The following is a 23,905-nucleotide window of genomic DNA, read 5'->3' on the forward strand; positions in this document are numbered from 1 at the left end:
TTTAAAAACAATTGAACAATATTAGAGGCAAGCAATAAATAATACGTGGTTCGAAAACAATTGAACAATATTTGGAGCAAGGAGGTAGAATGAAGTTAGGAGAAGAGAGGGGGGTAGGTTAGGGGGGGAGGGGGTGGGTAGGTTGGGAAAGGAGGTGGAAGGGGGGAGGAGGAGATTGTTGTTCATTGGAGAGGGGTGTTAGGTGTCTTGTCCATGGAATAGGTGAGTTTTGAGAGATTTTCTAAACCCAAGGTAGGTGGGGGCCTCAAGGACAATTTGGGCTAGCCATGGGTTCAGTTTGGCAGCCTGGAAGGCAAAAGTTTTATCAAGGAATCTTTTGTAGTGACATAGTTTTAGGGAGGGGAAGGCGAAGAGTTGAATTCTGCGGGAGTACTTGTTTATGTGATTCAGATAGAAGTGAGGGTTTAAGTAGCTTGGGGATAGGCCAAATACTGTTTTATAGCAGAAGCAGGCAAATTTGAATAGGACTCTGGATTCAAAGGGTAGCCAGTGAAGTTTGTGGTAGAAAGGGGTGACATGTTCCCATTTTTTCAGGCCGAATATGAGGCGGACCGCAGTGTTCTGGATCATTTTGAGTCTTCTAATGGTTTTCTTCGTGGAGCTCAAGTAAATAATATTGCAGTAATCTAGTATGCTAAGGATGGAGGATTGTACTAGCAGGCGGAATGAGGTCTCGTCAAAGTATTTTTTAATGGTGCGGAGTTTCCATAGCACCGCGATGCATTTCCTAACTGTGATGTCTGTGTGACTCCCAGTATTTTTAAGGTTTGTTCGAGGGGGAAAGTAGATCCTTTCACTTGAATTGTGGTGTCTTTGATTTTGTCGTTGGGGGTGGCTAGTAAGAATTTTGTTTTGTCGGGGTTTAGTTTTAGTTTGTAGGATAACATCCAGCGAGTAGAGCAACACAATTGGATTACAATGGGGCATTAATCCCTAATGCTTTACTCAACTGTTTTTTTCTTAAATATTCAGTTTCTGTTTTGCTGGTCATTATCTGGATATCAGGGGTCAGAAAATCTTGTAGCTTGGATTAAAAAAGTTTGACCATGTAAGACCTTTTTATCAACGGCTGCATTGGCTGCCTTTTGAGGCAAGAATCTTGTTTAAGTTTGGTTGTATTTGTTTTAAGGCATTGTTTGGCTTAGCTCCGAATATCTTTCCTCACAGTTTAAAATATATAATTCTACTAGGAATACTCGAAACAATAACATGTTCATGTACCCATCTGTAAAATCCGTTCGATATTATTATTATTAGATAACCCAGTGGCATTATCATATGATACTGTGCTATTTGGTATGGCAATGAAAGCAAAAAGTCAGATTTCTACAAACAATAACAAATTATTACTCATAATGACTGGTGTTGCCATTCAACAAATTACGTATAATTGGAAAGACTGGAGTAGATTAAACTATAATTTTTGGTGGAATTCCTTATGTCATATATATAAAATGGAGAGATTTCTGGCAATACAGCGGGGTAGTTTCAAGAAATTTCAAGATGTTTGGGAGCCATTAACAAAGTATTGTACTGATTAGACGAAATTTTCTTTTCCCTTAAATTTACAAGTTCAATTGTGAGGGAAGGGGGGGAATTTTATAGTTATGTATTGTGTAAGTATTGATTATTTGATAGGTAGTGGGGGGGAAGGGTGAGAGTTAAGTATTTATCACTGTTACCATTGATGATTATTAAGTAATATTAAGTAATATAGATATTGTTAATTTGTTTGGACATTTTATCACACTTATTGTAAGTTTGAAAATGAATAAAGAATTAAAAAAAAAAAGAAATTTCTTGAAAGGACGTTTTGCTGGGAAAGTAAGAGAAAATGAATTCTTGGTTGAGTTCCCTTATTCCCCAAGCTGACTCTTACTATGCTTTTAGAAAGGTGCTAAAGACTAAGGGCTCCTTTTATCAAGGCGCGTCGGACATTTCATCACGCGCTAACCCCCGCGGCAGCTTAAAATCCTAACGCCTCGTCAATGGAGGCGTTAGGTACCAGCGCGGCAGGCGGTTTAACGCGCGTTAAACCGTTACTGCGCCTTTGTAAAAGGACCCCCAAGGGCTCCTTTTACTAAGCTGCGGTAGCGTTTTTAGCGCACGTTGCAGATTAGCGCGTGATAACCCCTGCGCTATGCGGAAAAACTAATTCCAGCTCAATGGAGGTGTTAGCATCTAGCGCACGGGGCATTGTAGCACGCGCTAAGCGTGTGCTAAAACCACTAACGCAGCTTAGTAAAAGAAGCCCTAAATTATTTGAAAAATTGTGAAATCTGATGTATTTCTATTTTAACTGTTTATTTACTTCACTGAATGTACAGTCTTTTTCATGTAAACTGCTCAGAACTTATGGCAGGGTGGTTTATAAGAATAAAGTTTATTATTATTATAATAAAATACTGAAATCACAATGAAAACACTTTGCCCAAACTGGTGGAAAAGAAGCGCACTTACCCCCTCTTTTACTAAGGTGCGATAACCGATTAGCGCGCGCTACACGCTAACACGTCCATAGACTAACAAGCACGTATTAGTGTTTAGCATGTGCTAATCGTTTAGCGCAGTGTTCTTCAACCGCCGGTCCACGGTGCGATCGATGCGGCGTTATCTTCGAGCCATCTCCCTCTTCTTAACTGATTCAATGCACAAAGCCACGGGCAGTGGCTCCTAGGGGCATCTTGCGCCTAAACCGGAAGCCTTCTCTCTGACGTTGCAATGTCAGAGGGAGGGCTTCCAGATGAGGCACAGGACGTGCAAGGTGCAATTAGTACTATTATGGGGGCGGGGTCTGGGGTGGAGATTGGGTAGAGATGGGCGGGGTCTGGCCCACAACTTAGCCCAGTGTTCTTCAACCGATGCCGATCCACAGAATAATTCTTTTATTTCTGCCGGTCCATAGGTGTAAAAAGGTTGAAAAATACTGGTTTAGCGCATCTTAGTAAAAGAGAGACTCAGTCTAACAATTAATCTGGCACTGCAAAAAGCATATGTTCTCTGTTTCTGATTAAAGATTCTGCAGCTCATGTGCATTTTTGTTTTATTTTATGTTTAATTTAGTTTGTAAGTTTATGGTTCAAGTTTCAAGTTTATTAATGTTTTGATATAATGACCATCACAAATATCTGGCTGAATTACAATAATAAGAGATAAAAATTATAAAAAAGTTATATATAAAAAACAAAATAAAAATAGGAGGGATAAGGTCGATACAAAGACTTGATTACGAAGGGTATGAGACAAAAGGAGAGAAAAGGGAAGGGAAAGTTTTTGAATTACATTGTATAAATAAAAATAAAATGAGGAGGGGAGGATAAAACGAGAGGAAAAAATGGGGTATCGCTTCCTGGAAGCGTTTTTGTTGTCCCGTTTTTATTTGGGTACTCAGTTGGAATTTTGATAAGCGTCTTTAATGGTTTATTTTAGGTTTAAATTTGTATTAAGTTATTCGATTTCCTTTGTTTACAATTGTTATGTGTAAATTATGTATACGATGTATTATTTGAAAAAGTTAATTAAAAAATATATTTTTAAAAAAATGAATGTAAAAGGTAAAGGGGATGGGACTTGATATACCACTTTTTCTGTGTGGTTACAGTCAAAGTGGTTTACATATTTTTGAATTAAAGCAAAAGTGCATATCAATCCACTCTAAATTACGCTTTACTAGCGCTAAACCAAATATACTGTTCAGCACAACTTTGGGGTCTTTTTATTAAGGTGTGGTAGCCGTTTTAGCGCACGCTAAACGCTAACATGCGCTAAAATGGCTACCGCACCTTAGTATTAGTGCAAGGACTTCACTTCTTCATCTGTCCATATTTTAGATATATATCTTTGAAAATCCTTTCAACAGATTATAACTGAGTTTTTTAAACTAATTTTTCAGCACTTATCTTTAAAGATGCTTTGGGGGGTGTCAGGTGCCGACGCAAATTCATGTTTTGCTCAAACCGGGTTGTTTCAAGGCAGACACAGTGAGAGGTTGCAAACCGAAAAAACACCATGAACACCTTCTCTCGCACCAAGCAGCATCATGGGGTAAAGACCTAGAACAATTACTTTTGCCCACTACTTATGAGGAATTTAGGAAACGTCTAAAAACACACCTGTTCCTAAAGCATCTAGACAACTGATCCACTCATCTCTCTCCTCCCAATAGCGATTAACTTGTCCTATTGATCACTTTCTCCTCAACAATGGATTTCCTGTCCTATTAATTCTCTTTCTTCCACCCCTCTTAAAGTCAATCAATTTGTACCTTTGCTTAATCTTTTGTAAACCGCATAGAACTTCACGGCACTTCGATATATAAACTGTTATTATTATTATTAGATCGATTGTTAGAGCTACCACAGAAGGGGATCTGCCTTGAAACAGCCCGGTCTGGGTGAAACATGAATTTGTGTCAGCAGCAGAAGAGACTGTGACAACTTCCGCACAGCTGAAGAAGCTGGGGAATGAGATTTGACAGTGCCTGGATGCACCACTGAAAGGCAACTCAAATTCCTCTCTGAGGGAAACCGTAGAATACGCAGGCGGTTGTACTCTCTGTACTGTTCCCACCCATGCAGGCCCTTTGCTCATCTTCATGTGGTCCTACAAACATGTCTCTTATACTTTCTCCTCATTTTCTTCACCCCCCATAAGTAAAGAAACTTTTGAGAAAATCATGCAACCAGCAGTACTCAATGACAGTTTGTTAGTTTATTTCTTATCGGCTTAACCGTTCAAAGTTCCAGCCTAAGTACAACAATTTAAAATAACCACAATAGAGTGAAACCTTGGAATCCGAACAAAAAATTTGAGCAAATTTTGTCCCGGAATCCAAACGCTGCTTTGGAATCTGAATGCCCTACATGTTGTTCGTGTGTGTTTGTGCGTACGCTTCCCCAGCGCCCGGCCACCCATACGTCATTCAGTTCATTGTTGGAAGCTGTAGTGAAAGCATCTCGTGTAATTTTCTACTTTGTGTAGAGTAGTGAGGAAAATACTGTACTGTATTATTATTATTTGTTAATATTTTACCTTAAAATCCAGTGTATTTACTGTTAAAATTTGAATTTGTGGGACCCAGGAACGGATTAATCCAGTTTCTATTATTTTAAATGGGGAAAATTGTCTTGGAACTCGAACGGGGTTCTGGAACGGATTAAGTTCGGATTCAAAGGTATCATAAAATTATTTTTAAAATTACAACCCAATTTCATATACACACTTCCAGGTAGCCCATTCTTTCACACCCTAACCCAGATTTTCAGAAACAACTATGTCTTCACACACTTTCTTAAATCCATACAGCCCTGCGTATCTCTAATTTCTTCTGGGCATATATCCCATTACTTTTTAAACTATAAGGAGATATATACTTATATTTCCAGGTCTTTCATATGTTTAATGTATTCATATCCTAGAACTTACTTTTTTATAAATGATATAGTGTATATTCCACAACCTTAAATCTCTTATTCATGATAACATTTTCATGACTCACTAAGGGCTCCTTTTATTAAGGTGCACTATGCTTTTTAGCGCGAGCTAACCACGCTTTAAACATTAAGGCGTGCATGTTAGTCTATGGATGTGTTAACAGTTAGTGCGCACTAAAACGCATAACACACCTTAGTAAAAAAAGGGGGTAAGTTCTAAGATATGAAGACATTACATTTATCCCATTAACCAAGAGCCGTATAATATATTACCTTCTCACATGGATTCCTCATTCAAACACACGAAAAGTGGAAAGCTTAGTTTATTTGCCCTGCTAGAACAAAAACACACAATCGGTGGTAGAAAATTCTAGCGTCTTGGCCGTATATAACACTGCCAATCCTTATTTCATTTTAATAGCAAAAGCCAATATTTTAATCATGACTCATACTTGAAACTGGCAAACAGTGTAACAGAGCCAAAAATAGGGATGATCTTTCTCATCTCTGACTCCCCAAGATCATTTTCAGCACTATATTCTAAAAAAAGTTGCACTCTAGCTTATTATTTCATGTCTATCCCAAATAAACAATACTACACTAGTCAAACTGTGATAATATAACTTGGATCACTTGTAAACTAACAGAGATTACAACAGACTTTTTTTAACCAGAATTGTAGTACCTGAAGATTGGAGGGTGGCCAATGTTATGCTGATTTTTAAAAAGGGTTCTAGGGGAGATCCGGGAACTACAGACCGGTAAGCCTGATTTCAGTGCTGGGCAAAATGGTAGCAACAATTATAAAAAATAAAATTGTGCAACATGTAGACAAATATGATTTAATGAGACAGCGTGGGTTCAGCTGAGTGAGATGTCCACCGATGGATTAGGCACTGGCTGGCGGGCAGAAAACAGAGGGTTGGAGTAAAAGGGCACTACTCAGACTGGCAATGGGTCACGAGCAGAGTTCCACAGGGATCAGTGTTAGGACCGCTCCTATTCAACGTGTTTATCAACGACCTGGAGACAGGGACGAAATGTGAGGTCATTAAATTTGCTGATGACACCAAACTCTGCAACAGGGTCAAAACCATGGAGGATTGTGAAGACCTGCAAAGGGACCTGACGAGAATGGAGGAGTGGGCAAAAAAGTGGCAAATGAGTTTCAACATAGAGAAATGCAAGGTCATGCACGTAGGGAAAAAGAACCCGATGTTCAGCTACAAAATGGGGGGAATATTGCTAGGGATGAGCAACCTTGAAAGAGACCTGGGGGTGATGGTGGACACAACTTTGAAACCATCAGCGCAGTGTGCGACAGCCTCAAAGAGAGCAAACAGAATGCTGGGCATCATCAAAAAAGGGTATCACAACCAGGACAAAGGAAGTTATCATGCCGCTGTATCGTGCAATGGTGCGCCCGCACCTGGAGTACTGTGTCCAGTACTGGTCGCCGTACCTCAAGAAAGACATGGCAGTACTTGAAGGAGTCCAGAGAAGAGCGACTAAGCTGATAAGAGGTATGGAAAACTTTACATATGCCAACAGGTTGAAAATGCTGGGGCTGTTCTACCTGGAGAAGAGGAGACTTAGAGGAGACATGATAGAAACCTTCAAGATTCTGAAGGGCACAGAGAAAGTGGATAAGGACAGATTCTTCGAACTGCGAGGAACCACGAGCACCAGGTGTCACTCGGAGAAATTGAAAGGGGACAGGTTTAGAACCAATGCTAGGAAGTTCTTTTTTACCCAGAGGGTGGTGGACGCATGGAATGCTCTTCCAGAGGTTGTAGTAGGCGAGAGCACAGTAAAGGGGTTTAAGGAAGATTTGGATAGGCAACTAAAGGATAAAGGGATTGAGGGGTACAGATAGCAGCAGAGGTAGGTTATAGAAGTAGAGGTAGATTATAAAGGTCAAGAATTCACTTCACAGGTCAAGGACCTGGTGGGCCGCCGCAGGAGCGGGCTGCTGGGCGAGATGGACCTCCGGTCTGACCCAGTGGAGGCAACTTCTTATGTTCTTAGATCTTGCCTCTCCAATTTGATTGACTTCTTTGAAGGTGTGAATAAAGGTTAGCTGGTTGATGTACTGTATCTAGATTTTCAGAAAGCTTTTGATAAAGTTCCTCATGAGAGGCTCCTGAGAAAATTAAAGAGTCATGGGATAGGTGGCAAAGTTCAGTTGTGGATTAGGAATTGTTTATCGGATAGAAAATAGAGGGTAGGGTTAAATGGTCATTTTTCCTCAATGGAGAAGAGTAAACAATGGAGTGCCGCAGGGGACCAGTGCTATTTAACTTATTTATAAATGATCTGGAAATTGGAACGATGAGTGAGGTGATTAAATTTGCAGATGACACTAAACTGTTCAAAGTTGTCAAAATGTATGCAGATTGTGAAAAATTGCAGGCAGACCTTAGGAAATTGGAAGACTGGGCGTCAAAGTGGCAGATGAAATTTAATGTGGACTAATGCAAAGTGATGCACATTGGGAAGAATAACCCAAATCACAGTTACCGGATGCTAGGGTCCCTATTGGGGGTTAGCGCCCAAGAAAAGGATCTGGGTGTCATTGTAGACAATACGATGAAACCTTCTACTCAATGTGTGGCGGCGGGCAAAAAAGCAACAGGATGCTAGGAATTATTAAAAAAGGGATGATTAACAAAACTAAGAATGTTATAATGCCCCTGTATTGCTCCATAGTGCGACCTCACCTGGAGTATTGCATTCGGAGAGAGAAAGAGGTAATAGTTACTGCGTATGGGCAGACTAGATGGGCCATTTGGCCTTTATCTGCCGTCATGTTTCTAATTCTGGTCTCCTTATCTCAAGAAAGATCTAGTGGCACTAGAAAAGGTTCAAAGAAGAGTGACCAAGACGATAAAGAGAATGAAACTGCTCTTGTATGAAGAAAGACTAAAAAGGTTAGGGCTCTTCAGCTTGGAAAAGAGACAGTTGATGGGAGTTATGATTGAAGTCTACAAAATCCTGAGTGGATTGATTTTTCACTCCATTAAAAATTACAAAGACTAGGGGACACTCAATGAAGTTACAGGGAAATACTTTTTAAAACCAATAGGAGAAAATATATTTTTTCACTCAGAGAATAGTTAAGCTCTGGAACGCTTTGTCAGAGATTGTGGTAAGAGTGGATAGTGTAGCTGGTTTTAAGAAGGGTTTGGACAATTTCCTGGAGTAAAAGTTCATAGACTTTTATTGAGAAAGACATGGGGGAAGCCACTGCTTGCCCTGTATCAGTAGCATGGAATGTTGCTACTCTTTGGGTTTTGGCTCAGTACTAGTGACCTGGATTGGCCACCTTGAGAATGGGTTACTGGGCTTGATGGACCGTTGGTCTAACCCAGTAAGGCTATTTTTATGTTCTTAACTATGATCTGAAATTTCATAGTCATGAAGAAACTAATACTATTCCTATAATCTTCAGTGTTTCTACTAATGGTTATACTGTAGGTAACGACTATCCTGGCCCCTATCCATAACAAATTAATTTTATCAGCATTCATTTTTAATCCATTCCTATCTATCCAGGTTTCCACCACTGAAAGCAATTGGTTAACAGAGCATATGTAGCGTAGGTTCTATATGACAAATTGGTTAGTTTTTCTCGATGACTGACTACAGACAAAATTTACCTAATTTATACCTCAATGATTTTATTCTGATTTAAAGACCCCCTTGCATGCAAATATATTTGCATTTGGGATCTTTGAAAGCTTGGTCTGTTTGAATATTTTGTAACACTGGAATTTAACAAACTCAGGGCTAGATTTATTGAAAGGCTCCACTGCTTAGCGCTATTTACTGGAGATTTACTAATAACATCATATTAGAATGTACTACTGCAGTTAATACACTTTAATAAATCTAACACTCTATGGGCGAAGAGCTTCAGCTGGCGGATATGCTGACCTTTCTGAACCTTGTCACACAGGAGATAGATCTCCTCTCCTCCCGTCACACATCCTGCTGTCCTGTCCATTCTCACAATCTTCAAGTTTGAGGCATTGGGGGCTTCTGTCGAGAGAGAAAAAAATTCAAAATGTTATTACTGATTGATTATCTTGGAAACATTTCCAAGTCTAAAGACCTTGGGCATCTAAAAATCAACTATGTATCTGCACTTCACAGGCTGCCTATATTCCTGTAAGAATAATGAATCAAAAGTCAATGTTTCCTCATGCCTATTCACTACGAATCAGGCCCATATTTAGGCACAGAGAACTACCTCCACTGCCAAATTTTAATTGGTGCTGGAGCACTGCCCCCATCTGGAATTGGTGCTGCTATCCAATTAAGGGAGAGAGTTATCAATGAAGGCTACTGTTAAAACTTCTTATTTTACTGTTAACCCCAGTTATTAGTAAATAGGTCTCATTGCATAAAATTGGACCTGTGCTAAAATGGAAGCATTACTACTGCAATGAGCTTATACCGATGTCACCAGTAACACAGTAGTGCAGCAATGGAGGTGTGAAATAAAGTGATATGACATGACTGAAGCAACATAGTTCAAGATGGAGGAAATACAGAAATCAATGGACCTCTCCCATCACTACCTCCTGCCCCTGTGCTAAACCTCCTTCTAGCTGATAACTGATAACTCTTCCCCTAAGTGATTCAACTGGTCTCCAAGCAGCAAAGAACGACAACAAAGATAAAATTCCACATAGTTCTTTTGTCAGTTATGTGTTCAGCACATTTAGAGCTATGTTTTAAATTTACTTCATACAACCAATAGCTTGACGTTTTTCTCCCAGGGATGGCTGAATCATTTATGTCAGTGGTTCTTAAACCTGTCCTGGGGGACCCCCCCCAGCCAGTCAGGCTTTCATGATATCTCTAATGAATATGCATGAGGCATGTTTGCATATAATAGAGCTAACAGGCATGCAAATCTGCCTCATGCACATTCATTCGGGATATCGTGAAAACCTGGGGTTCCTCCAAGACAGGTCTTATTAATCACTGATTTTTGGAATTTTTGTAAAAAGAGATTATCTGGTTTGCTATGACAAAGGGTGTGAAGACCTTTGTCGTAGCGACCAGACTTTCATTTCTTATACTCAAATCACTTTTTGGATATTTTGTAATTATTCTTTTGCAATAAGGTCTGCAAAATATGAGATGTTTCAGTCTGAATGCATTTTGAATTCTACTTTTTACGCAGGAAAATGAGAAAAATGTATAAAGGTGTGAGGGCTTTTATAAAAGTTAATGGCAAATCCAGAGCATCATCAAAATGAAACAACTTGTCACAACCATCACATGATCCAAATGAAGCTCAATATATGTTTGAAACAGAAACTGCAGACGTTATCAAAGCAGACTACTCTTAAGACAGATAATTTTAATGTCAACCCTAGTTATTAATAACTGGATCCCATTGCATAAAACGAGACATTAGTATAAAATAAAATGTTTTAATAGTAGAATATGCTGTTAACTAACATATTTTTTGCATTATAAGATGCACCTGACCATAAAACGCACCTAGGTTTAGAGGAGGAAAACAAGAAAAAAAAATTCTAAACCAAATGATGTACTAATATATTTAATAAAATATACCAGGTTCTGTACCCAACCTCCCTCATTCCCTGCCAGGCTCTGCACCCATACCACACATTCCTTGCCGGGCTCTGTACCCTAAACTCCCTCCCTGCCAGGCTCTGTACCCTGTCCCCCCTCTGGAAGTCTAGTGGTAGGCCGGAACAGAAGGGATCTGTCCCAGCCGACTAACACATTTTTAACTTCCCCTCCTTTCTTTTACCATTATTGAAACCTCTCTAAATATCCTGTTTCAATAGTATCCTTCAAAGACACTTCACATAAACAATCCACTACTGGGCGACTGTCAGCTTCCCCCCATCTCATTTTAAAAGCTGCTCTATCTCCTTTTTAAACGTTAGTGTCAGCAGCCTGGTTCCATCCTGGTTAAGGTGGAGTTCATCCTTTCAGAATAAGCTCCCCCATTCCTAGAAGGTTGCCCAGTTCCTAACATATCTAAATCCCTCATACCTGCATCATCATCTCAAACATGTTCATCTCTGCACCATCCTTCTCAAACACTTTGGAGCTGTGCCTGCCTCTTGGATCCTGCACATGGAACTGGGAGCATTTCTGAAAATGCTACCCTGGAGGATCTGGATTTCAGTTTTCTACCTAAGAGCCTAAATTTGGTTTCCAGAATCTCCCTCCCACATTTTCCTATGTCATTGGTACCTACATTCTCCTTTCCAGCACTACATGCTCCTCTCCAGCACTATCTAAAATCCTATCTAAGTGAGCGTGAAGTCTGCCACCCATGTACCTGGCAGGCATGTGATCAGGTGATCCTCACACCCATCAGCCAAATACATAATGATCGAATCACCAACAAAAACAGCTGTCCTAACCCTCAAGCACATAGGATGTCAGAAGGACAAGAAGGGATTACAGAACTTGGTAGATGGCATGAATGGCAGACTGGATGAACTTTATGGTCTTTATCTGACATCATTTTTTATGTTTCTATGGTAGCACCAGCTATTTTATGTGACAGGACGAATCTCAAGACAAGCAGAAAGGATGGCCTGATCTTGAGCAAAGGCAGGTGGCAATAATATCCTCTTAAAATATGACTTGTGTGGTGAGACACCAGATTTTGAGGTACTTTGTTAACGTTTTGAATTTTACTTGCTAGTTCATTACAAGTTTTAACCACACTGAGACCTTCCACTTCAATAGTTTGCTCTGGCGCTTGGGAGAGGACAAGAAAAACCGATAGGTGGCCAATGCTAAATATCCAAGAAGTTACAAAAAGCCTGGAAGAAAACATTGACCTCTGCTGAGTGATTAGGGAAGAGAAGGAGGAAAAAGTATAAAATGGAGACCCAAGATAAATAAATCATTTCAACTTATTACATTTCAGTACTCACATTCTGATTTACTATGGAATATCTTGTTGTAAGATATTTAGGGCTCCTTTTACAAAGGTGCGCTAGCATTTTTAGTGCACGCACCAGATTAGGGCACGCGCTAGCTGAAAAACTACCGCCTGCTCAAGAGGAGGCAACGGTAGTTAGCGCGCGCTATTCCGCGCGTTAAGGCCCTAACGCACCTTCGTAAAAGGAGCCCTTAATTTGGGTGCCTGTATGATATAAACATATTTACATTCAAAGTATACTACTAGATACATTCCTTAGTATAACTGGAATGTGTTTAGGTTCATTATGCTTTCGTACTGGAACGCTAAGAAAAATTTGAAATGGAAAATAAAAGGATAAAGCTCATAAAGTCAGAACGGAATATATTTATAAAAGTGGGTGCAATGTTTTTAAAGTTTCGTTTTTTTTCTGAAAGTAATGAACCGCATACATGGTTAAAGTGTATGAGGAAGTGGCTTACAGCTTTTCTCCTTTCCGCTACTGCTCTCACAGTGTGTGGATCACCACCCTCCCTCATTCGTTTGATGCAGATCCTGTTTTTCTATCCCTTTCTAGATTAGCTGAAGAAATGTCTAATAAATATGAGAGCTGGTTGTTGAAAAACTCTTACAATCAATGTGCAAAGAGAGCAAAACAGAGGAATAAGATTCAGTGGTGACATTTCTTATAACCAAAACAGATAAACTTAGGGATCTCCAAGGAGCTTTCAGAAGTGGTGTTTTGGGCTCAGCAGGGGCATTCTTCTCTCTCAGCCCTCAACCTTATGTTACTGAAACACATTTAAAGTTCTAATGTCCTTGTTGTACCACAACATTTGGAAAGGAGCAGGCACATACTATGCAGATTGCAAGACAGGCATGAAATGCAGCCTCTATACAAAGATGATGCTTTAGTGTGTGAACGAGTGGGGCCTAGTAATTGCTCCATTCCCCTTTTTCATACAGCTCAATCAGAATGAGTGTTGGGGTTCTGGTCCACGTCCATTCACTTTCAATCACCTGGAGATCTAATGTACCTGGGGCAGTGGAGGATTAAGTGACTTGCCCAGGGCACCAGGAGCAGCACAGGGTTTGAACCCACAACCTCAGGGTGCCAAGGCTGTAGCTCTAACCACTGCACAACAAACTTTTACCCTTTAGAGGTTACTTTCCCTTATAGGGGAGGGTGCTATTTTTAGTTTCACATCTAAGGTTACTTGCCTGTTGGATGAGAACAGCCCACTTCTGAACAATTTAAAAGACTTTGTAACTGCCATGATGCTCAGGTTTGGGGTGCTATTCCAAAGATTCCTAGGTCTGTAGCTTCAAGCCATGTTTCAGATTCTCCTGCTTCCAAGATTTCAGCTCCTGACATTCTAGTTCAAAGATTTCAGCTACCTTTACTTCTGTATTTCCGGCTTTCAAGGCTCCAGCTGCTTGTATTCCAGTTATAGTTTCAGGAGCGTTCATACTGCCAACTCCAGTTCCACAGACTCCAGCCCTGGCTGTTCTTGCTTCTACACTAGAGAGTTCAGTTTCAGAAAACTCATGTTTCCCTGGATCCAAACCTAGCCTCAAGGAACCTGGTAGTCCTGTGCCAAAAGGGTACTCCAGGGCTGGCTCAAGAAGCACTTGCTCTTACAGACATAGCTCATAGCTAGCAAAAACAAAAACTGCAACAAAAATAGCATAAAACCAATACTTTTTGGAGATCTAGAAGACTGAATATGGTTCCTTTCCTGATGTGTTTTTCTATTTGTATGAAGTGAGTCTGAGAACTGAAATATCCTTTTTTTTTTTTTTTTTTTTTAAATCTTTATTGATTTTCAAACTTTGACGGTGCAATGCAATTAATTGAACATAAAATACTGCATAAAACGCACTATTAATTACACAAGTAATACATAAAACAATCATTTTCTCCCATCCTCCTCCCAATTATTAATACAATAAGACATATGATGTCATTACAATATTATAATTAAGTATTTTAAATCCTCAAAATACATTTCCCTCCCCCCACCCACCCACCTTGGATGTGTAAGGAAATCTAAGAAAAGGAGAGATACATGACCCTTATTGCGAGATAACAAATGTAGTCAATGGGCTCCACACTTTATTAAATGAACTACTAAACCCCATACATTCCGCATTCATTCTCTCATATTTGGGACCTGAAATATCTTGATGCTTGTGGTAGTTAACACCAGTGAGACGATTACTGAGATGGTGTTCATGTGCTTGCAGATATATTACCTTCACTAGCATGACATATGTTTAAAAAAAAAAGAGATCACTCACTGCTGTCATAGATGGGGTCGGATATAACAGGTTCCAATTTTCTTGTAAAGCTGCCGTTGCTGTCAGGGAGGAAGGCGGTGAACATGAGCCGCACCACACTGAGGTCCATGTCTTTTGTCTGCTGAATCGCTATCTGGCGAATTATTTCCTTTTCTCGCTCTGAAACACAGAGAGATACATGTATATAATATAACGGCAAATAAAAGCATGGCTGAAGCAGCATGAGGTTGCCCCCCATAGCACCAAATTCACAGTTTCAGTAGTGCACAACACTTTTAAGGTCTTTGAACAATAATTTTCATTATTTCAACCCAAATTCCACATGAAATCATAAGAACATAAGAAGGTGCCTCCGCTGGGACAGACCAGAGGTCCATCCTGCCCAGCGGTCCGCCCAAGCGGCGGCCCATCAGGCCTATCGCCTGAACAGTGGTCCCAGACTAATTTTTTTAACTTACCTCTAATCCTCTAATCCTATCCTTATAACCTACCTCTACTCCTATCTGTATCCCTTTGTCCTCTAGGTACTTATCCACACCTTCCAAACCTATCTAAATCAGATATTCTCCTCCTTCATTCACTCACCTGTTAGTTGTCTTTCTCCACTATGTTCTCCAGGTATGTAATCAAGGTCTCGATGCACCAGGAGTCCGGCATTATAACCTTTTCTGAAGGCTTCTGTCATGCGGGAATTCAAGGTTTCAAACACCTTTTTCTTTGTAACATGAAGTATTCCAAGGTTGGGAAACCTAGAGAGAAACGCGCATCGAGAAGCAAGAGGAAAGCATTAAGAAACAAATTCACAAACTGATTCTTTCATTCAGGTTTTCCTAGTGAAGAGAACTCCGATTTGTCCCCACAAAACTGAACACAGCTACAGGTTTATTTTAAAAGATCACTAACTTCTTCCAGGGCAGATTTTTGTCTGTAGTAGATCTAGGACTTCAAGTAACTTTGGATGGGTAAGCAAGAGAAGCAAGAACATACGTATGTAAAAGGTTTCAAGTTTATTAAAATTTGTTAAACCGCTTATCACATTTCTAAGCGGCATACATATCTAAATTTTATAAAATCTGGAATATACATTTAGAATTCAAAAACAATATACGATGACATTACAGCGTCATACGTACAAACTGAAACATAAGGTTCGCGGTGAGAAATACAATAATGTATAGGAGAGTGAGACGAAAATGGGTAAGTACAACGGGAGAGGGAATCCTGGCTGTGCCGGTCAAAGTTGTGGAGAGGGTGAGATTATAAGTCATATGCATCTCTAAATAAGAAAGTTTTCAGGTTAGATTTAAAACGGTTGAGTTATGATTCTTCCCTTAGGTGGATTGGCATGGAATTCCATAATTCTGGAGCAGTTACTGAGAAGACAGATGAACGGGTGGTGCCATATATAATTTGCATTGAGGGGATTGCTAGAAGATTTTGATTATATGATCAGAGAGATTGAAAGGGGGCATAAGAACTTTATCTAGAAATTCGGGGGTATGATTGGACTGTATTTTAAATGATAGGAGCAAAATTTTATATGTTATTCTGTAGGAGATGGGTAGCCAGTGTGCGTTGATCAAAAGAGGTGTCACGTAGTCATACTTTTTAGTTTATGTTATCAATTTGTATAATTTGTAAGCGTCTAAGTTCTTTTTGTGTTATTCTTTTATAGAGTGAGTTACAGTAGTCTAATTTTGAGATTACCAATGAGTGTTAGGGTGTTTAATGATGATGAGGTATCACAACTGGGTCAGCTCAGTGTAGGTGTGAACTTTATATACCCCCACCCTTTTTATCAAGCTGCGCTAGAGGTTTTTAGTGCGGAAATTCTATAAGCATCGGAGCATTTACCACTTACTGGGAGTCAGAGTGATTTCTTTCTGACACCCCTCATTTTTTCTTGCATTTCTGTATCCCTTGTTTACTTAGGAATCCTGTTGCAGACCCTTTTTTGACATTTCTTCCTTCCTTCCTTCATGCTACTCCCTCCTCTCCTTTTATATTTCCGTTTCTTTCAAACTCTCAATTTCCTCTTTATCACCCCTTAATGATCCCTCCCTATTTCTTATACATATTGTAAATATTAAGTTTCTGTTTTTTTAGAACCTCATGGAAGCGTGAACAAGTAGGCTTAGCTCATCTGCCTAAGAACTTAAAGAGCGTGGCAGACACAATAACAATTTAAAAAAAAACTATAGGGGAAAAGTGACCTCTTCCACCCTCCCCCCAACCAAAAAAGTAAAGACTATCTTTGTTTTGGGCATTTGTATTTCCCACTGGGTGCATCACCTCCTGCTGACCAAGGCCATACACTTACCCCACAATCATATCTTTTGGTCCTGCTGGGACTGTGCATATTCCATCTTCACAGTGTTTCCCCACTAGACTGTGAGCATGCAGGCGTACCTCTTTCGAACTGGTGACTAGCTGCACAATGACTTTAGCGTGGCCTACAAAATTATGAATCTGGGGGGAAAAAATGAGAAGCAAATGCTGTAAAACATTATTGGAAAAACAGAGAAGAGGAGGACAGTCTTCACAGAACACAAAGGAAGCCACAGAGTGGGAGGCAACCAAAAGCGGAAACTTGAATCACAGGTGCAAATATGGGGTCTTTATTAATTGGCGGACCAGACACTGAAAGTAGTGCAATACATTTTGTACTGAGAGCAGCATTCCCCAGAGCACCAAACTACTTTCAGCATCTAGATTTTTTTTTTTTTTTGGGGGGGGGGGCTCAATCATCACCTGAACACAGTATAAATCAGCTTTGTGACATGGCAATAATCCCTGATACAGGCACTGTGCCAAAACATGGCTGTGTCAGGTCAGCCAACTAATAAAGATTCCATATTTGCCGCTCTGGTTCAAGTCTCCACTTTTGGCCCTCTCCACTCTGCGATATTTTTGGCAAAGCAGAACATATCTGTTATATGTCAATATAAATATCCATTTTTTTAAATCTGTGAATATAAGTTCCCCTATAAGTGTGTTGTAATGTGTCAGTCTGTTATGTATGTTTTTGGTATCCATTATACTTGATTGTTTTTATAGCTCACCCCATCTACTTATCAATCCTTATGGCTAAACTCCAAGATTCAAATTGGCAAGTCTGCGATCTTCTGGAAGTGATGGATGCAGGCAGGTATATGTACACTAGATGATGTTTTTTTCAAATGGGAAAATGCTTGATTTTTCACGACTGCAACAATCATTCGTTATTTCAAAGTCTCAAAATTATAAGTGGCTGCAATTGAAGCAAGCCATTCAGAAGGGCTTTCCTGATTGGCAAAATCTAAAAAATCATTATAGCTTGCAGGCCCTATGCTTCCGGACAGATTTCTTTGTGACATCAAGCTGCCCGGTGGTATAAATTAATATCTGAGTTCTTGAATAAAAACCCCAAAATCTAGTCTTAGAGACATTTGGAGCATTGAGATAAAGCAGTATATTTCTGCGTCTCGATGGCCACAAATTTGGACTTGGAGGATGAGATGTACAGCGTCAGCATCTATGAGCCAAACATGGGTTTTTTTTGTTACATAGATCTTTTTGGACCCTGGTTAGGTTGCAAAAGTTGGACAGTTCTAAATCTAATAGATGCTGGCACTGTCATCTAGACATTGGGACACTGGATCATCTGTTGTTCTATTGTCCTTTGATACTCAGCTTTTGGAAGTCAATATGGGGAAAGATTAATAACATACTGGAATCATCAATTCCATTGACATATGAGGTAGTCATATATGGAACATTATTGCATATTATACCCCATGGACCGCTATAAATGCCGGCTTTTCCTAATTATGACCAAGATAGCCATACAGATGGTAACTCATAATTGGAAAAATTATGATCGACTCAATTTTCCTTTTTTGGTGGGCAAATTTATGCTCCAGCTATAGGTATGAAAAAATAAATGCTGACATGTTGGGGCATAGTAATTTATTTAAACTGGTTTGGGGCCCGGTGACATCTTTTATTACTTCACTATAGTTGTCCTTTGTCTATAATTTAATTTTGTTTATTTCCACACACATCCAGGGAAGGGTGTGTGTGTGTGGGGGGGGGATATTTCTATTTTTATCTTAATTTTAGGCCTTTGAATATATACATCCAGGGGGGGTGGGAGGAGGGGGGGGTTTACATTAATACTTTAAATAGGGAAAGGTTACAGAAAGAATCTATGATTTTGTGTTTCTATTGATTAGTCATTGGGTAGGTGGGATAAAATGGTTGCTGATGTATATTTGTAAGATTAATGTGCTTTTATTGATTTATTATATGTATACATATTTGTGTTTTGCACTATTTATTTATTTATTCAATTTTCTATACCGTTCTCCCAGGGGAGCTCAGAACGGTTTACATGCATTTATTCAGATACTCAAGCAGTTTTCCCTTTCTGTCCCGGCAGGCTCACAATTTATCTAACGTACCTGGGCCAATGGGGGGATTAAGTGACTTGCCCACTGTTGATGTTTAGAAAATTAATAAAGAATTAAAAAACAACTGCTCCGGTCTTGTGAAAATAAAGCTTTAGTAAACGCTGTCTTTCATTTCCCTCGACCCCCCCCCCCCAACTCGAGCTTCACGAATTGGAGCTTCTTCAGGAGGGGGCACCAGAAGGGAGACTCCCGCACCCAAACTAACTGACAGCATTAGCCATATAGTGAGTATCAAGCTTCCTAGAATATATAAGGACAACATTATTTTTCACTCAACGTGGACTATGTTAAAATTTATAGATGCTTTAACTTCTATTCCGATACAGCAAACCACATGTCAATCCCTATGATTGAACTCCAAGATCACAAATCAGCGAGTCTAAAATCCTCCGGAAACATTGGTTACAGGCAGGCATTTGTACTTTAAATGATGTAATTTTAAATGGGAAAATGGTAGATTTATTACAGTTACAACAATCATTTGGTATATCAAAGTCTCAAGATTATAAATGGTTGCAGTTGAAGCAGGCCATTCAGAAAGGGTTCCCTGACTGGTGCAACTTAAAAAAATCAATACAGCTTTCCAGGTCTATGTTTCCAGACAGATTATCAAGGGCATCAGGCTGCCAAGTGGTATAAATTAATATCTGAATATTTGGAGAAAAAAACCCTAAAACAAGTTTAAAAGACATTTGGAGTATAGAAACAAAGTAGCATATTTCTGCTACACAATGGCCACGGATTTGGAGTTGGAGAATAAAGATGTACAGCATCAGCATCTATGAGACAAACTTGGTTCTTGTTCTTATATAGAATTTTTTGGACCCCAGTGTGTTTACAAAAGTTGGATAATTCAAAGTCTAATTGATGCTGTCACTGTCATCTTGAAGTCGGGACACTGGATCATCTTTTATTTTATTGTCCGTTGATACTCAATTTTTGGAAGTCAATTTGAGGGAAAATTAATATAGTATTAGGTGTCTCTATTCCTTTGTCTTATGATGTGGTTTTATTTGGGACATTGTTGAAACTTAAAGAGTCTAATTGACACACATAAAAATAGACTTATTATTATTATGACGGGGGTGGCCATGCAATTGATAACTAGAAACTGGAAAAATTGGGATAGGTTGAACTTTTCTTTTTGGTGAGAAACACTTTGTTTGTACTATAGGTATGAAAGGATGATTGCAGAACAATCTGGAAATAGTAAGAGGTTTACAGAGATTTGGAGTCCAGTAGGGTTCATAGTCTTAAGTGCGCGAGACAAACGCGTGCCAACAAACGAGCGCCGACAATTCAGTGCAAGACTTCAGCGCGCCACAGGAAAACCTTCTTTTAAAGGGCTCCAATGGGGGGTGTTGGTGGGGAACCCCCCCACTTTACTTAATAGGGATCACGCTGGAGTCGGAGGGGGTTGGGGGGTTGTAACCCCACATTATACTGGAAACTTAACTTTTTCCCTATTTTTTTAGGGAAAAAGTTAAGTTTTCAGTATAATGTGGGGTGTTACACCCCCCCAACACGGCAGCGCAAGGCAACGCTACCCACACCCCTTGTCGGAGCCCTTTAAAAGAAGGATTTTCTGCGGCGCGCTGAAGTCTTGCTCTGAATTGTCGGCGCTCGTTTGTCTCGTGTGCTTTTGTCCCGTCACCGTCCAGTAAAGGTATTTGTCAAACAGAAGAAAGATTGAATCCTTAATTCCTGGATTTCTTTAGCTTTCTACACACATCCAGATAAGGAGGGAGGGAGGGAAAGGGGGGGAGGGAATAGAGTAATTTGTTTCATTGTTTGTAAGAATACAAGTATTGTTATTCGATAAATCTGAATGTATATTTGTTTTGAAAATCAATAAAGATTTAAAAAACAAAAAACAAGTTGTATCACTCCATTTAATGTTAACATTTATTTCTAATTCTTGAAAGACAGCTTTTGTAGCAATAAGCACAGGATTCTTACCCAACTCCCCTACAGTTGTGAAAGGAATTGACCACAACGGAGCCTCAAATACAGTTTTCTCATACTGAAGCCAAGCCGGCAAGAGTGCGATTCTGCGAGTATCCACTTTGAACTCTGTCGAAGTATGAAAGCCAAGTGATATTCATAGAAGCTTGGAAAGTTAACTCCGCCCCAATCATGTTTTTATTGAGATTTTGAAAAGTGTAGCCCGAGAGCTTGTCTCGATGGACGAAGGGTAACACGGGGCTGGGAGGCTGACGTGTCACCCATCAAGCAAGCAGGTAGTTTGGGGGGGGGGGTCTCTAGGGATTGGGTGAGGAATTTTCCCACCTGGAGAATTTAAATTAATTGGTTCAGGGGGAAAAGATGGACGTGGGAGCGAGATTTTATAGCCGGGACCTTGGAGGATTCGTCTCCTTCCGGGGTCCTTCAGGATGGCTTTTCCACCCGCCCGCCCCTGGTTTTGGCTGGTGATGGTAGCTCATGATGGCAGTTCTTCCGAGCTACTTGGTGCTGGGGCTCATCTGGCGATGAGTGGTGGGCCGGCTGGGAGCCGTGCCTTGGGGTCAGGTGGGGCAAGTGGGCCTTGCCACCCCTCGGACTCTTGCTGATGTGGCAGGGTCAAGGGCCATATACTAAGTACATCTGGTAGCTCGGGAGGAGCTCTTGGTTATGTTATGTTAATTTATGTTATAACATGTTGAGGCTGTTATTTTGTTATTGTTGATCAATAAACAGAGCTGCGGGAGAGTGTGTAGTGACTTGATAAATATTGGGTATGTGGGTGGAGTGGAGGGTGTTCATGGGAGACAACAGGGTCTATCCAGATCCCGCTGTTATTTCACGTTGTAAAACAAAATACATAAAACAACCTTAAAACTCTTTAATAACATTCTTCCCATTATATATTAAACAAATACAACAACTCCCACCTGCAGTTTTTAATGGTGCCTCGTGCTCATTTTATCTCTGTAATCCTCTCATTACTCCTAAATAAACTAACCCAATTCCACCACAAATGCACATTAAAGTCACCTGAATTTTCCAATGACTAAAATTAACTTAATAGCCACCAGATGTCAGGTTATACAAATATACTGACAGTTTGTTTTAATCTTATGTCAGTGGCATAAACCTTCAACGAATCAGACCGCATGTATGTAGACTGAAATTTTAGACTGGTAAAAACCTTTGAATTTTGTACTGCACTGCTGTTGAATCAACCCAACAGCAAACTTTCACAAAAAGTGCTTACAATGGCAATAATTCTATACAGTGAACGCCAACATTTACCCTCCCCCCCCTCCATTTTACAGAACCGCGGAAGTGGGTTTTAGCGCAGGCTGGTGTGCTGAATGCTCTGCGTTGCTCCCAACACTCATAGGAACTCTATGAGCGTCGGGAACAGAGCAGAGCGTTCACCACACTGGGCTGTGCTAAAAACCTGCTTTTGAGGTTTTTTTTTTAAAAGGGGAGGGGAAGGGGTTAGGCACTAAGAGAGAAATTCTATAAAAGGTGCCTAAAGATAGGTGCGAAAGAGGCGCCTAAGGGCTAGATTCACTAAGCAAACCGCTCACTTTCCGACTCCGGCTCGATTCACTAACCTTCCTCCAGACCACATCCGCACCTGATCCGATCTGCGCATGCAAATGAGTAAAAAGGCATGTAAATTTCATAACGCGTCGATTCATGAAACCATTTCGTCCAAACAGACTGGCCTTTCATGTCCAAAAAGTTACGACTGCTGAGGACCAGTCGTTTACATCTTCGCCGACTATTTCTGCCTAGCAACTGGTCCGTGCATGTTAAGAACCCCATTAAAAATATATATCTACACCTCCAAAAATCCAAAATATATATAAACTTTTAAATATATGTAAACTTTCATGTACATAAGCGTTAAAAATATTTTTTTTAATTTTTTTGGGAATGCTCATAACGAGCACGGGAGTGAATCTTGGATTTGTAAAGTGCATGGTGAGAAAATCGCAGATTAACCCCGTGCTCTCCTTGCGCATTGTACATTTCAAATATCAGTGCCAAATAACAAAAAAAAATCCAAAATCAAATATAACTTTTCAGGGCCAGCTATCCCTCCCCCCCCCTTCCTTCCAGCTAGATTGTCGCATCCTAAAGAGCTAGCGCATGCATTATTGCTTCAAAACCAACAAGGATACAGTGCGCACGCACGTCAATTGATGTTTCTGCGCTAATAGTGGTGTGTTTACGATTGAATCATTTGCATGGAAAAGCTTTACTGAATCGATCGGCTACAATGACTCGGAAGCGGATAGGACACGAATCGAATAGATTTCGAGACTTTAGTGAATCCTGCCCTAAGTTAGGCACCTAACTTAATTAGTACATTGGCTTCAATTATGAGTTTTAATAAGCACATAATTGAAAAAAAAATTAATTAATTGGGTGATAGGTATCTTATCTTCAGACACTGAAGAAAAAAGCCCAAGGCGGTCTCACCAACGAGAAGCGCACAGTAGAGAATGACACGGTGGCGGTTTACCCGCGGCCACCGCATTTTAGCCGCGGGTCACCCGCCGAAAACGGGAAAGAAAACTAGCAGTCGCTGCGGCGACGGGGACAAGGCCATTCACCGCCCGCGGGGCGGTGAATGGTCTTGTCCCCGCAGTGAGGCATGAAGGATCGCGCGGTCCCCGCAGCTCACACCCGCCTGCCCAATCGATTCTAGTGTTTAGCCCGCTCTCTCCCTTCTCCTCACCTTAGTTTGTAGATTTTCTTTTTCGGCGACCCGCACGCTATCAGAGAGCCGCGCACCCGCAACTGCTCAGTTTTCA

The 23,905-nt window shown here is 40.3% G+C and overlaps 1 protein-coding gene across 1 annotated transcript in view; it reads right to left on the reverse strand.

Annotated features, from left to right (window-relative positions):
- NFKB1 (nuclear factor kappa B subunit 1) overlaps nt 1–23,905 on the reverse strand; it is a 216,852-nt gene that overhangs the window by 58,016 nt on the left and 134,931 nt on the right. Inside the window, exons 6-9 of the mRNA XM_033935869.1 lie at nt 17,003–17,151; nt 15,268–15,431; nt 14,683–14,841; nt 9,390–9,494 (exon numbers count right to left, since the gene is read on the reverse strand). Coding sequence (XP_033791760.1) covers nt 9,390–9,494; nt 14,683–14,841; nt 15,268–15,431; nt 17,003–17,151 — 577 coding nt within the window. The remainder of the gene's footprint in view (nt 1–9,389; nt 9,495–14,682; nt 14,842–15,267; nt 15,432–17,002; nt 17,152–23,905) is intronic.

This window comes from Geotrypetes seraphini, chromosome 1 (assembly GCF_902459505.1).
Source record: "Geotrypetes seraphini chromosome 1, aGeoSer1.1, whole genome shotgun sequence".
NCBI classification, from domain to species: domain Eukaryota; kingdom Metazoa; phylum Chordata; class Amphibia; order Gymnophiona; family Dermophiidae; genus Geotrypetes; species Geotrypetes seraphini.